General features: G+C 38.2%; 3 protein-coding genes across 3 annotated transcripts; all 3 read right to left on the bottom strand.

Annotated features, from left to right (window-relative positions):
* Nucleotides 1-145: 145 nt before the first annotated feature.
* LOC131007685 (uncharacterized) lies at nucleotides 146-4,137 on the bottom strand. The gene is made up of 2 exons (XM_057934618.1): nucleotides 1,597-4,137; nucleotides 146-1,534 (listed from the first exon to the last, which is right to left on the bottom strand). The coding sequence occupies exons 1-2, from the start codon at nucleotides 2,830-2,832 to the stop codon at nucleotides 1,520-1,522; spliced, it is 1,251 nt and encodes a 416-aa protein (XP_057790601.1). The 5' UTR covers nucleotides 2,833-4,137; the 3' UTR covers nucleotides 146-1,519.
* A 1,405-nt stretch (nucleotides 4,138-5,542) lies between these two features.
* Nucleotides 5,543-8,995, bottom strand: LOC131008231 (uncharacterized). The gene has a single exon (XM_057935123.1). The coding sequence runs from the start codon at nucleotides 8,993-8,995 to the stop codon at nucleotides 5,543-5,545; it is 3,453 nt and encodes a 1,150-aa protein (XP_057791106.1).
* An 11-nt stretch (nucleotides 8,996-9,006) lies between these two features.
* LOC131008230 (uncharacterized) lies at nucleotides 9,007-10,713 on the bottom strand. The gene has a single exon (XM_057935122.1). It carries the CDS (start codon nucleotides 10,711-10,713, stop codon nucleotides 9,007-9,009), a length of 1,707 nt encoding a protein of 568 aa, XP_057791105.1.
* Between the last annotated feature and the right edge of the window lie 5,012 nt (nucleotides 10,714-15,725).

The raw sequence follows: 15,725 nt of genomic DNA, 5'->3' as shown, positions 1-15,725 counted from the left end.
CCATTCTTGGAATCAACAATCATGTGCATTCACCCTTCATTCGAGTCAAAAACGTGAAAATCAATCCAGCCTCACTAAATTCGCTCAAATCTCTCAATATCAAAAGGTAGGTAAATTCACACACATGCAACTCGACACTATCCATTATAAGTTTGCCACTATGTCAATATCTTCAATTCGAAAACTGAACTTATCCATGAATCAATAGGTCTTTCCACAAGGTTGTAATGGGGCTAGGGTGCATAGGTAGGATAAACAAAAGTGGATAAACAAGGCTAATAAAACCAACACAATGCAAGTAGTTCACCACATTCTAATCCCAAAATCAAACTAAATCAAATCAACCCTTATTCCCAATACATAGACATTCAAACTCCAGCATTCTCTTTTTTTTCTTTTTTTTTCTCTTTTTTTTTTGTTTTTTTGTTTTTTTGTTTTTTTTTTTTTTTTGAATTAACATCATAAGATCACCTCATTTTTAAACAACCAACAACCTCTTTTGTCAATTTCAATCCTCAATCATTCCAACCAAGCACTAAATTTCAATCAACCTTATTCTTCCAACAAAGTAATATCACAAAACAAACCACTTGCATCATGCTGGAAATGGACAAAGCAAGGCTAAAAGAAGGCTAATGGCTAAAATTTTCGAGGCTTCAATCATATATAACAATAAAAAGGGTCAAGGCTTCAAAATGGCTCACTAATGGATATTGCAAGGTATGAAATTTTTAAGGCCAATGAGGTTTATTCCTAATGCCTAAATCGCTTTCACAAATGAGTCCAATTGGTTGTTTAAAAATTTATTATGGCAACATGGCAAACCGAATATCAAGAAGTCAAGAATGCATAACACTCATCGAAAACAAGCAAGGAGCATTCAAGTTATTGCTCTAAAGGCTCAATCCTCACTATATGAGTGGTTTTCAACAAAATTGATCAATTTGCACATTCGTCATCCTCAAACACATATGGGTTTCAACACATTTTCGTATCATCCAAGAAAACAACCATACAATCCATATCAATATGCTCATCCTAACAAATCGAAATGCTCGCATGAAAAGTTGCCATAGACAGACTCAAAAGGAAGACCAAAACAAAACATGCACACAGACTCAAGACAAAAGACATAAAAACTCCCCCACACTTAAACAACACAATGTCCTCATTGTGTGGGGAAATACTAAGAACAAAGACACAAAACAAAGAAAGCATAAAAGACAAGAAAAAGAAAAATAAAATAAAATAAAATAAAAACGAAAGTAAACTAACAAAAACTTCCCTGAAACTGGATCAATCATCAGGTGGTTTCAATTTCCGCTTTGGCAGTTTCACAATTGAAGGCACAATCTGTCCAGTGCTGGTTGGTATGGGCATACCGCATGACAGATGCTGAGTGAAAACGTCATTGGTGGGGTTCAGCTGCACTTTACACCCTTGAATTTCATCATAATATTCTGGTGGTTCTTTATTCATCGTGAATATTTCCAGAATCTCATTTTCCTCATTTCCATTCTTATGTTGAGCCAACCTGAAAGGAAAAGTGAGAGAAATTAATGCTTTAGAATTATAAATTTCAGATTCAACACTTACCTCGGAAGAAGAGAGATTTTCATATTGTTGTGCCTCTTCGACAACTTCATCATTCTGAGCACTTTCTTGCTCTTCCTTCTCCTTTTCATCTTCCATGGGCTTTGGATCAAAGAAATCTTCCTCACTCATTAAATTCATAGCATAAACATGCTCCTTGGAATGTACTTCTTCTTGAGATGGAAGTTTTCCAAGATTTACTTGCAACTTGTTCACTTGAGTGGTGAGCAGAGTGATCTGTGTGCCCATACTACCCAACGCAGCTTGCGTCTCTTGCTGGAAAGCTTGCTGACTTTGCACCAAATTGTTAACAATCTGGCTGCTCTGTGCCAGACTCTGAAGAATATCGCTCATACTGGGCTCTGGGCGGTCGGTATGGGCATACCACCCAGCCTGCGGCTGTGCGCTGGTGAAAAATTCAGGCGAATGATTCCAGCTGAAATTTGGATGATTATCCTTCTGAATTTGAGCTCCAACCATGCCTCTAACTAAGGAAGTTAGAGCATCGAGTTTCTCATTCACACATACATCTTCTGCTCTGTTGATCGGCCTGTACCTATCATCATCCTCATCCTCATATTGTTGACCATTGGTGACCATATCAAAAATCAATTGTTTTGCTTCATCTAAGGTCTTGTTGGTCAAACTTCCTCCACAAGCAGCATCAACAATCCTCCTGTCAAAAGAAGACATACCACGATAAAAATAATTAATGAGCAACTGATAATCAGAAAATCCGTGGTTAGGACATCGATGACATAATTGTTGAAATCTCTCCCAATAATCAGACAAACACTCGTGTTGCCTCTGCTTGATGCTACTAATAGCTATTCTTAGATTTGCAGCCTTTGATTCTGGAAAGAATTTACGCAAGAACTGCTCCTCTAAATCGTTCCAAGTTCTGATTGAGCCAGGTGATAGATCTAACAACCAATCTCGAGCTCTACTCTGCAATGTATGAGGAAAAGTTAGTAATTTTAAATGATCTTCAGGAAAACCTTGAGGGCGTAAAGTAGTGCAAACTAAATCAAATTCAGCAAGATGTTTATGTGCACTCTCTCCAAGCGAGTTGCTGAATTTTGGAAGAACTTGAATAAAGTCAGGCTTGATTTCAGCATTTTGATTAATCGTGGGCAACACAATGCATAGCGGATGATTTCTCTTGTGGCGGCCCAACTCTCTTATCAACGGTGGTGGTGGCAGAATGTCATCACGGTCATCATCCCCATCTTCAGACATCTCAATTTCAGCTATAGATCAAACTCAAACAAAAATAAAAAAAATAAAAAAAAAACAAATCGAAATAATAGGAAAATTACTACTTAAAAACCGATCCCCGGCAACGGCGCCAAAATTTGGTGCGTCGTTTTACACCAAAAATATCCGGCAGTCAGCCGGTATGCCCACACTGCGCAGAAGCAGCAAGCAAAATCGTCTCCCAAGGGATCGGCGAGAATTCTCCTAAAATCCAACCTGTAAAGAAACTCCAAAAACGAGATTTATGGGGAAAATATTGAGAAAATACTAAAATAGAAATAAATAAATAAAACCCAAAAGAATTGCAAAGGTTATAATCCTAAATAAATAAATAGAAAATTCTAACAATTAATAAAGAATTCCAGCAATCAATTAAGTCCACCCTAGCTTAATTATTCCGATCATTGATGCAAATATAACTTTAATTTATGCAAGCAAACCAGTTATAACCACCGAAGACGCTTCTGACGTGATCTTATTTCTCCTTAATTATTTGGTAACCAGGAAGACGCTTCACTAATTACTACCCTAATCGACTGACAACCGTAAGAGACGCTCTATAGGTTTAATGAGCCGACAGCATTAATTACTAGAGAAACCCGATTCAAAATCAATAAACTCTGACGCAGGATTATTGAATTAAGACTGCTTTTCCCTTGACCCTGATGTGTCAATTTACCACTAATCAAACCTAAACCACAATTACGGATGGCCGGTTCAATTGGTTGTATAATTAATTCTAACCCACTAAATATTGCGCACTACTTAATGGATTAAAACAATTAATAACGATAAACACAGAGAATCACAGATACAAGCATAAAAATAAAGTATAAGAACAAATTAGATCTCACAGAATAATCTTGCTAGTGCTTCCCTAATCGATGCTGGAATAAACGAATTAGCTAGAACGCATAAACAAATAAATAAAGAAAATTAAGAAATAAATTGCGAAGAACAGATGAAGAAAAGAAAACTTGAATTAAATTGCTCCAAAATCACGTCCCAGCTGCTCTCCAGAATGGGTGGCGTCTATATGTGATGTCTCTCTAAGCGTGTATCATCACAAATATATATATATATCTATGGAAATAACAAACCTAATCTAATAAAGTAATATAAAAAATGGCCCATGGGCCTAACTAAAGATATAAGGCAAAATGCAGCCCTTTTAAAAGTCAAAGCCCACTAAAAGAAAGTAAAAGAGATATCAGTCGCCCAACTCTCGCCAATTCAGCCTTAATTTCGGACATCACAGACAGTATGGGCACACCGCACAGCAAACGCGCACAGCAAACGCGCACAGATTCAAACTCTTCAAAATTCGATCCTCTTATCCAAAACCTATCAAAACCATGAAGAATATTTATTAGTTTCACAATTAAGTCCAAAAGATAATAATAAGCAGGAACTAGGCATTTAAAATTCACCAAAAACACTCAAAATATGCGTATAAAATATGCCCAATCAAACTCCCCCACACTTAGACAATGCTCGCTCTCGAGCATAAGAAAAACAAAACAAAGGGAAGAACAAAACTCAAGACACAAACAAGACAAGACATGACGCAACTAACGACGACTAGCCATGGCAACAATCACAACAAGCAAATCTCAAAGTTAGAATAAGATACAATCATCATTTTTCCTCAAACCATTCTTGGAATCAACAATCATGTGCATTCACCCTTCATTCGAGTCAAAAACGTGAAAATCAATCCAGCCTCACTAAATTCGCTCAAATCTCTCAATATCAAAAGGTAGGTAAATTCACACACATGCAACTCGACACTATCCATTATAAGTTTGCCACTATGTCAATATCTTCAATTCGAAAACTGAACTTATCCATGAATCAATAGGTCTTTCCACAAGGTTGTAATGGGGCTAGGGTGCATAGGTAGGATAAACAAAAGTGGATAAACAAGGCTAATAAAACCAACACAATGCAAGTAGTTCACCACATTCTAATCCCAAAATCAAACTAAATCAAATCAACCCTTATTCCCAATACATAGACATTCAAACTCCAGCATTCTCTTTTTTTTCTTTTTTTTTCTCTTTTTTTTTTGTTTTTTTGTTTTTTTGTTTTTTTTTTTTTTTTTGAATTAACATCATAAGATCACCTCATTTTTAAACAACCAACAACCTCTTTTGTCAATTTCAATCCTCAATCATTCCAACCAAGCACTAAATTTCAATCAACCTTATTCTTCCAACAAAGTAATATCACAAAACAAACCACTTGCATCATGCTGGAAATGGACAAAGCAAGGCTAAAAGAAGGCTAATGGCTAAAATTTTCGAGGCTTCAATCATATATAACAATAAAAAGGGTCAAGGCTTCAAAATGGCTCACTAATGGATATTGCAAGGTATGAAATTTTTAAGGCCAATGAGGTTTATTCCTAATGCCTAAATCGCTTTCACAAATGAGTCCAATTGGTTGTTTAAAAATTTATTATGGCAACATGGCAAACCGAATATCAAGAAGTCAAGAATGCATAACACTCATCGAAAACAAGCAAGGAGCATTCAAGTTATTGCTCTAAAGGCTCAATCCTCACTATATGAGTGGTTTTCAACAAAATTGATCAATTTGCACATTCGTCATCCTCAAACACATATGGGTTTCAACACATTTTTGTATCATCCAAGAAAACAACCATACAATCCATATCAATATGCTCATCCTAACAAATCGAAATGCTCGCATGAAAAGTTGCCATAGACAGACTCAAAAGGAAGACCAAAACAAAACATGCACACAGACTCAAGACAAAAGACATGACCAAGAAACTCTGGATGTCAAGGCAGTCAAGCAGATGCAACTGCCTAAACCAGCCAAGAAAGGCTTGCCAAATCGGAATCACCCTAGAACATCCCCAGAAAGTGTGATTAATAGATTCCGCAGCAGTAAGGCAAATCGGACAAGCATTGGGAACAATGAGCCCCTGCCTAATCATGCAATCAATCGTAGGAAGCCTCCCATGAATGAGTCTCCAGCAGACAATGGAGCGGCGTATAGGAACAGCCGTATCCCAGATCCACTTCCCCCAAACAACTTTGGGGTATCTATGTGATATATTGGCGAAAGCCAATGAGGAAGTAACATCTCCGCGCAAAGAGGCCTTCCAAAAGCGCTCATCATGCCCATCTCCCAAATGGATAAGAAGGATATCGCACACAATTTCAGGGAAATTATCAACAAAGTTTTCAGAGAAATGCCACTTGCCATCAAAGAAGTAATCTGAAATAGGCTGTTGTAATAAACCCCATAAAAAGACAGGAATGCCAAGTTTATCACGAATCCTATACCCCAACCAATCATCAAGCCAAAAGAGGGTGTACCGCCCGTTCCCCACCATGACATAAGAGTCATCCACCAGTACATTAATTTCATGCTTAACACCTATCCAGATCGAGGAGTTTGCCACATTCTCTTTGGCATAGCCCTGCGGATTGAGATAACGAGAAGAAAGGGTTTTGTGTGCAAAGGAATTACCTTTTATAATATTCCAAGCCAGCTTCATTAGAAAGCTCTTGTTCATTAACGTAAACGAGCGTATTCCTAATCCACCCTCCTCCTTAATGGCGCAGCATCTGCTCCATTTTACCGAACAAGAAGGCTTTTGCTCAGTGTTCCCAGTCCATATAAAGTTTCTGCATTTTCGATCCAGCTCATAAAGAAGCGACTTTGGCCAGCTGTAAACCATCATAGTGTGAGTTAAGGAACTTTGAATGACAGAATTCACAAGGCAAATTCGGCCAGCCATCGAAAGATGCAAACCCGCCCATCTTGAAAATTTATGAATAATTTTATCTTTGATGCTTGTGAGATGAGAAGCCCTTGGTTTCCCCACAAATAACGGCGCTCCCAGGTAAGTAATATGATCATTCCCTTGAGTGAAATTCAAGACCTGATTTATTCCACGCTTCATAGACGTAGAAACTCCCTTCGCAAAGTATATCCGTGATTTCTCCAAGCTGCAAACTTGTCCAGACAGCTCCCCATAGTACTCCAGAATATGTTTTATCGTTTTAGCATTACGAATGGAAGACCTGCAAAAAATGAGAATATCATCGGCATATAGAAGATGAGTTGGGAACAACATCGATCTACAAAAGCTCATAGGAGTGAGGCGACGAGCAGCGACACAATTCAAGATCAGGTGACTAAGCATGTCTTCGGCGATGCCAAAGATAATAGGAGAAAGAGGATCTCCTTGTCTGACCCCTCTAGTGCAAGCAAAATAACCACTGAGATGTCCATTGTAAAGTATGGAAATTCTGGCCGAGCTGAAAATGATGGAAATCCATTGAATGAATCTTTCATGGAAGCCCAAAACACGAAAAACCTTGAGAATGAAATCCCAGTTCATGGTGTCAAATGCTTTCTTGATATCAATCTTGCAAGCCATGTTCGCGCTTCGATTAGTGTGATTCATGCAGTTGAAGCCTTCTGAACCAAGCATGATGCAATCATGGATAGACCGACCGCTGATAAAGCCAAATTGATTCTGGGAAACAATATCAGAAGCAACTCTGTTGAGCCTGACCGCCAAAACTTTAGAGATGATTTTAAAGAAGAAATTCGAAAGGATGATCGGCCTTAGGTCAGAGACCGAAGACACCGCCTCTGCCTTAGGAATCAGCACCAGAGTATTAGCATTGCAACCATCGGGGAGATAAGAATTTAGGAAGAAACAATGCACAGCACGGATTATATCTTCCTTAATTATATCCCAACAGTGATGAAAGAACACCCCTGAGAACCCATCCGGCCCCGGAGCGCTGGAAGCATCCATGCTGCGGACATTAGCCGCGATTTCCTCATCAGAAGGAATATCAATCAAGCACCTATTATGTGCCTCGTTGACCTGCATGTCGATGTGTGCTTCCAAATCAACCAAATCCACATTGGTGGCAGCTCCTTGCGAAAAAAGAGCAGTAAAATGTTCCACAATGTGGCGCTCAATAGCTGACTGCTCATAAACCATGTCACCCTCAAAGTTGAGATGATTAATGACCAGACCCGATTTCCTATTCCGAAGCGCCTTATGGAAAAAAGCCGTGTTTCTATCACCATCTTGAAGCCACTTGACCCGACTTTGTCGCTGAAGTTGTACGTTCTTTCTGGTAAGCATCGTGTTTATAGCAGCTTGCTTAGTTACTTCCTCATCAAAGTTATCATCCGTGTACCCTTCCCTTGAAATACGCGCCTGAACAGAAGCAAGCTCCTCCTGTGCTTCAGCTAACTTAGCATCAAGGTTGCCAAAGGTAGTTCTGTTCCATTCCCTTAGCACACTTTTTAATCTTTTCAACTTTATCATAACCTTAAAGATCGGGCAAGGAGTGTAAACCACGGCATCCCAAGATTCCCGCACAAGATCAAGAAAACCAGCGTGGCCCACCCACAAATTCTGGAATCGGAACGGCCTTTTTCCAGGAGCAAAACGAGATTTGCATTGAAGCACAATGGCTGAATGATCCGACGTAAGCCTTGGCAAAACATGAGAATTAACAGAATCCCAAAGATTATCGAAAGAAGAAGAAATAATAGCTCTATCCAGAAGAGTTTCCACATGATTGGGTAAAAACCTTCTGCCCGACCAGGAAAATTGCAGACCCGAGGAGGAGGGTTCCAGAAAACTTGTGTCATCGATGAACCTGCAAAAATCCGCACAAGAACTTCTAGAAGGGAGAACCGTGCTTAGACGCTCGTGAGCTCCTTTGACAGCATTAAAATCACCAATAAAAACCGTGTTTCCATCAATATAATTAAGAAGGTCAGCCCAGAGATTCCTTCTGAGAACCGCATCATTGGCACCATGAATAACCGCAACCCGAAAACAAAGATTCTGCCAAGTACAATTAGAAACAACCACCTGATCTGAAGAGAAGAGAATGGTAGTGGCCACAGCAGGCTGAGCCAAAAACCAAATGTTAGATCGCCGCGGCAATCTACAATTCTGGTGGCGAGGCGTGAGATTCAGAGATTGCCAGAAACTCATCTGAATTTTGCGAAACTTGGATTTGGGCTCAATGATGCCCAAAATCAATGGAGAAAAAGAACGACAATGCTCCTTGAGAAGCCGTTTAGACTCGTCCGTAAGTCCTCGGACATTCCAAACGAGAAGATTCATCAGAGAAGAGATTAAAAATCTGGCGATGGGGTGTCCCCCATCTCCATTTCAGCAGCCCAGCTCTTAGCTGCCATATTATGCATGGTGCGTATACTCGGCGTATCCGGTTGCTCAACCACAAAATCATGAACTTGGTGTCCCAAATCAATAGATTTTCGAAGTCTGTTCTTAATAGAATCCGTGGCTGGAGTGTGAATGCTTCTCCCACGTCCACTTCCTGGCGGCCGTCCACGACCCCGCTTTGCAGCAGCTTGATTGGCATCCTTAGGAATTTCTTTAAAGAAAGATTCCAGTCTCTGAATCTTCATGGCATTCTCAAGCGTTAAAGCTTTTAGATCGGTCTCCTGTATCGTCCCTTCTTTAAAAGTAAGCACTTCTTCAATCATCTCCCTTGTAGAATCATTCACCGCTCCTGTAGTAAGCGTTTCAGTAGATGACTTGTCAAGTTCATTGACATTTTCCACATCTACAATTTCGTGATTATTCGAATATTTTGCAGGCACCAAGATTTTTCCAAGCAAATCAGGCCCAGAGATATCATTCCGAATTTCCTGTATAGACTCAAGTTGATAGTCACCTGTGTCTTCAGTTTCCCCAGCATCCCGTTCGTCAATCGTTTCTTCTGCGATGTCCTGCAATTGCTGATCTGTCACAACTTCTTTTGGTTGCCAAGCAGCCGCCGCTCCTTGCTGCTGCACAACCTTCTGCTGTTCCTTATTAGTGATAGCATTTCCTAGCGTGTCCTGCTTAGGTGGGTCATTCTTCCCCTTAGCGTTGACGTGCTCCGCTCTATCCCTTGCTCGACGACATTTATCAATCGAATGCCCTGTGATCTTACATACAGTGCAGAAAGCAGGAAGATTTTCATAACTGAATTCCACATATAAGGAACTATCATCTTCATCAATCATTACATACTCACGAAGGGGTAAAGACATATCAATTTCAATCAAAACCCTCGCGTAATGTCCTACTTCTCCAACCGCCGAGGAAGCGTCAATTTTTAAAGGAGATCCGAGATACCTACCAATTGCGGAAATAACTTCCGGATGCCAAAGCTCGATGGGAAGGTAATAAATGCGAACCCAAACCTGTGCCAACGCTGAGGCTTCCTTGTAAGGATTAAACTTTGGAACCCATTCACGTAGTTTAAATTGACCTCCAGAAATTTCTTGAGTCAAAGTTTTCTTAACTATCTTCTTCTCATCCATCGATCCAAATTTCAACGTAAAATACCCCTTGCCCATGGTTATTAGTTGCCACTCATTTGGAACTTGCCAGAGTCGCTGCAGTTCCGCCTTTAGCTCGTGCGCCATACGTGGCTTGATCCCTTTGCGAAGTATCAATCTTCCAATAAGAGCATGCTTAAAGTCAGCCACCCGCTGCTGGTAAAATTCCTTGGGTATCATGAGCGTGTCCACGCCATTGATCTTGCTTGTGTTTAGGGCTTGAAATCTGTGAGCGGGGACATCTGGCTTGCGCGGTCGAGGAGTGACAGCAGCAGCATAGGTTCGTTCTGGTTGCTTAGCGGTCTGCTCCACCGTTCTATCATCAGTATTCCCAACTGGAACAAAATCAGAATTTGGGAGCAGTTGTGACGAACTGGCCTTGTGCGGTTTAGAGCCACCCTTGTTCGGTGAGAAATTGTTCGAAACGGGTGGGAGGTTGAGCGCCGATCGATCATGTTCGCCACGAGGCAGGTGATCGCCGGAATCCATATGTGCTTGCGTCGTGAAGGCGCTAGAGTTTCATCACCTTCTGATCTCCGACGAAGACGGCCCTCCGGAGGCGGACACGTGATGGCAGCGAAGAGGTGCTGCGCAGCCGTGGCCCGGTGGCCGTGAGAATTTGTCGTGGGTTGGGTAGATCTAGATCTGAAAATAAAGGCAGATGATGGACTTTTCTCACGTCGTGACTGTTCTTTCTCTCGTCCAAAAACAGCTGCTGCAGATGCTGATCGGTAACAGATGCTGCTCGGAGGAGAAGGCTGAACTGGAGTCCAAAGAAGTGGCCGGAACTGCTGCTGCTTGCTCCGATGGTCAGAGCTTCTGCGGCGCGTCTGTAGTCACTCTGAACGGACCAGGATCAGGGCAGCAAGGCAGGCGGCAAAGGCAGTGGACGATTGGACGGCAGGCTCGCGACGCCGGCGAGCGGCAGCGCGGTGGTAGAAACACGAGCAGTCCTTTTTTTGACTTCTCTAGAGAGAGAATTCCGTATTTCAGCCAAACACCCTCTATAAGGACCTATTAATTCATTTAAACTCTATTTCAATATACAATATACAATATACATATATAACCTTAGAATATGTCAAGATGATATCCAAGAGATATTGTTAATTATGGATCGGGCTCGTTTCTGTCCTTATTTTAATGTCGGAAAAATATTTATTTATTATTTTAATTTAATTTTTTTTTTGTTTTTTTTTTATCAATCTAGTAACAATCTTTAATTCTTACTATGAATATATCTTAGATTAGTGATGATTGATGAGTGAATCACTAATCAAATTAACATTCTTAAGTTATAATTATAAGTTTCTTACTAAGAATCTTGAATTCTTAGTAATAATCTTGGATTAGTGATGATTGATGAGTGAATCACTAATCAAATTAGCATTCTTAAGTTATAATTATAAGATTCTTACTTAGAATCTTGAATTCTTAGTAATAATCTTGGATTAGTGATGATTGATGAGTGAATCACTAATCAAATTAGCATTCTTAAGTTATATATAATTATAAGATTCTTACTAAGAATCTTGAATTCTTAGTAATAATCTTGGATTAGTGATGATTGATGAGTGAATCACTAATCAAATTAACATTCTTAAGTTATAATTATAAGATTCCTACTAAGAATCTTGAATTCTTAGTAATAATCTTGGATTAGTGATGATTGATGAGTGAATCACTAACCAAATTAACATTCTTAAGTTATAATTATAAGATTTTTACTAAGAATCTTGAATTCTTAGTAATAATCTTGGATTAGTGATGATTGATGAGTTAATCACTAATCAAATTAGCATTCTTAAGTTATAATTATAAGATTCTTACTAAGAATCTTGAATTCTTAGTAATAATCTTGGATTAGTGATGATTGATGTGTGAATCACTAATCAAATTAACATTCTTAAGATATAATTATAAGATTCTTACTAAGAATCTTGAATTCTTAGTAATAATCTTGGATTAGTGATGATTGATGAGTGAATCACTAATCAAATTAGCATTCTTAAGTTATAATTATAAGATTCTTACTAAGAATCTTGAATTCTTAGTAATAATCTTGGATTAGTGATGATTGATGATTGAATCACTAATCAAATTAACATTCTTAAGTTATAATTATAAGATTCTTACTAAGAATCTTGAATTCTTAGTAATAATCTTGGATTAGTGATTATTTATATTTCAACAACCGTTTACCTCCTTAATTGGTGGGATCCTCCCAACTTAATCATATTTTAATTAGAATATTAATAATATAAAAATATATCATTTATCTTTCTCTCTCACTCATATTAAATGTTTCAGTAAATTATTAATAATGATAAATATTGTCAAATAACATTTACGTTCTTAAAATTATATTTATATTTTTATTATTCAATAACAATTAATTATAATATGCACATGTATGCGTGTAGTGTTTACTAATTTATTTTGATATTAGGAAATGCTTAAATTTTATATCGAGATATGATATTTTTATTGACTAATCAATTTTTTTAACAATTATAATTACTCAATGCTGAAAACGAAAAAAATAACAAAAACAAAATGAACAGAAAGAAAAAAAAGAAAGAATTTTTTTTTAGCAGATTAGCGGTGGCACACACCGCCGGTGATTAGCGGCGGCGGTAACGCCGCCGGTAACTGTGGCCGGACGACGGTGTTTCTATTGCCGGACCTCACCGGCGGCGGATGCCGCCGGTGATTAGCGGCGGCCACACGCCGCCTGTAAATAGCGGCGGCATCGCCGCCGGTAACCTATTTACGTATATAAATTAATTCATATTATTGCTACCGGCGGCGCCGCCGCCGGTAATCACCGGCGGCAGTATTGCCATCGGTAATGCCGCTGCTATTTTGACAAACACGGGTCGTCCGCTCCGCCGTCGGTGAGCCGCTGGTAATTTTCGCCGCTAAATCGGCGTTTTTTTGTAGTGATTATTGAGAAAATTATTGTGAATAAAGTTTGTTAAAATACGTATTAAATTTACGAAAAGTCAAATGTCAACTATTAATTAGTCTAAATTATTAAATGTGAATTTATATTCACATCAAAAGAATTTTTTGGATTCTTCATGCATTTCATGTTTTTTCACTAATTCATCTAACTCATAAATTTTTTCTTGATAAGGGCACACAAATTTGTCAATTTCGTTTGTGATATTTATCTTATTTTCATACTTAAAAAATTATCAACATTTGGACATGTGGTAACCCTCATGTCGAAAATCCAATTTCATGATATGTGCATCTACGTCCAAAACTCTCATTCTTGAATAATTGAGTTTTTTGAGTAATATATAATTTTTCTTATATATATATATATATATAAAATCTCAAAAATTGGTAGGGGGCTTCAGCCTCCTAGAGCCGCCCCTGCTTAACTAAATAAACACATAAATATTTATATTATTAAAAGTTAATACTCCAATATCTATTTTAAGCTATAAAAGAGGTAATAATTTATCATTTTCGTATGTCCATAAAAATATGTCGTGACCCTTTTTTTGTCATTCATGTGTCCATTACTCCCTCCGTCCCACTATAAGTGGCTATAACTTTTCGGCACGAGAATTAAGGAGATAGTGTAAATTTGTTATAAGTGGTAGGGCCCCCACTTTTTCAAGGGTTAAATGTTTTCAATTTTGGAAATAGATCACTTATAGTGGGACGGCCCAAAATGGAATATAGGCCACTTTTAGTGGGACGGAGGGAGTATTATTTTTTAGGCCTTTTCTCTCACTAACTCTCTCCACTTGTTTTAATTTGTGTGACCCTTTCTTTACTCATTAAATAAACAACTAACTTTTCTTAAAACCCGTGTTGCCCTCCCTTAAAGCTCTTTTTGTGGACGCGAGGACTAATGATTTAAAATTATTTTCAACTTTCCAGTGTAGCAATTAATTAAGTTTAATTATGTTTCAACTATTAACATCGATACTAAGTTTTATTTTATAATAAATCCATATAATAATTTTCATAACTTAATACTTAAATAAGCGCTAGCTATTGAAAATAACTTTAACATGAGAATAATATATAAAGCTGAACAAACATACATACCTGATTCTTCTTTGGAGATGATATCTTTACAATCATACTTGTTTATAGTGACGAAGTAGTATCCAGATTTTTGTTATAAACTGAAGATGTTGATCTTTTTGATGTTTTGATGCCAACCTATTTCGCCTCTTAAAAAAAATGAGCGGACACTACATAGGATCATATATAACATCCATAGCAATGCTTTATTCTATGTCTATCACCAGAATAACTCATGATGTCTCACTCAAATGGTATGTTGTCATTATTATCTTCGACCCTTATAGTTGCAACTTAATTTGCATGTGGAGAATTATATAATCGTTGATCTAAGTTCACGCATACAAACTTATTTATGCGAAAAGAGTTTAAAAGAGTAAAATTTCACTAACTTATTTATGATGAAAATGAAAACGAAAGAGGGATGAAAGAAGAAATTAAGTTGTACTAGTAATTTTGAAGAATTTGAACTTATTTAGAATTATGATTACTGTAGGATTCTTGTATGTTTATAATAATAATAATAATAATAATAATAATAATAATAATAATAATAATAATAATAATAATAATAATAATAATAATAATAATATGATCTTACATCATTGCCTTTAAAATAGATTTTAAAATAGGGACATAATAGGCAAATCAAATTTTATAAAACAAGACTTTTTTTTTATGATAGGTATAGAACGAATGGATATCATGAGAAGTTCGTCAATTGGATTTGGATCATTTTTAGCTCTGCCCGGCTCTCCATTCTTTACAATGGTCAGCTTTCGGGGTACTTCTCTTGTTCTCGTGGGGTTAGGCAGGGTGATCCGTTGTCACCGATTTTATTTGGGATTGCGGAAGACGTCCTGAGTCACCTTATCAGCAGTTGTGTGGAATCGAGACACCTTACTCCGATGGGTTTCAGCCGGGCCACTAATTTTCCAACACACTTATTTTATGCTGATGATATTATCCTTTTTAGCACTGCTACGGTTCATAATGCTCGAAAGATCAAGGAAATTCTGAATTATTATGGTTCGATTTCTGGTCAGGTTTGCAGTCAGGAGAAATCGAATCTCTACTTCGCTAGGGGCGTGACTACGGATAGGAGAAGGGCTATTCAGCGTGTCATGGGTTTCTCTGTGGGGAATCTTCCGATGACGTATTTGGGAGTTCCTATATTTGTTGGTCGTCCGCGGGCCTCGTATCTCATGCCGATCTTTGATAAAATTGTCCAAAAGTTTGCAAGGTGGAAAGGTCTTCAACTGTCTATCGCAGGCCGTTTATGTTTGGTGAGGTCTGTGATTCAGAGTTCGATTGTGCATTCGATGATGGTTTATAAATGGCCTAAATCGTTATTGCATTCGCTTGACCGTAAATGTCGTAATTTCATTTGGACGGGCAGCATTGATCAGCAACCGCGTTGTTCTGTTAGTTGGAGACGGGTGTGCGCTCCT

This window comes from Salvia miltiorrhiza, chromosome 2 (assembly GCF_028751815.1).
Source record: "Salvia miltiorrhiza cultivar Shanhuang (shh) chromosome 2, IMPLAD_Smil_shh, whole genome shotgun sequence".
Classification (NCBI taxonomy): domain Eukaryota; kingdom Viridiplantae; phylum Streptophyta; class Magnoliopsida; order Lamiales; family Lamiaceae; genus Salvia; species Salvia miltiorrhiza.
This window is presented reverse-complemented; position numbering and strand designations above follow the sequence as displayed.

Excerpts from the sequence above, each read along its gene's own strand:
- LOC131007685 (XM_057934618.1), bottom strand. The coding sequence starts at position 2,832 with ATGTCTGAAGATGGGGATGATGACCGTGATGACATTCTGCCACCACCA.
- LOC131008230 (XM_057935122.1), bottom strand. The coding sequence starts at position 10,713 with ATGGATTCCGGCGATCACCTGCCTCGTGGCGAACATGATCGATCGGCG.
- LOC131008231 (XM_057935123.1), bottom strand. The coding sequence starts at position 8,995 with ATGAATCTTCTCGTTTGGAATGTCCGAGGACTTACGGACGAGTCTAAA.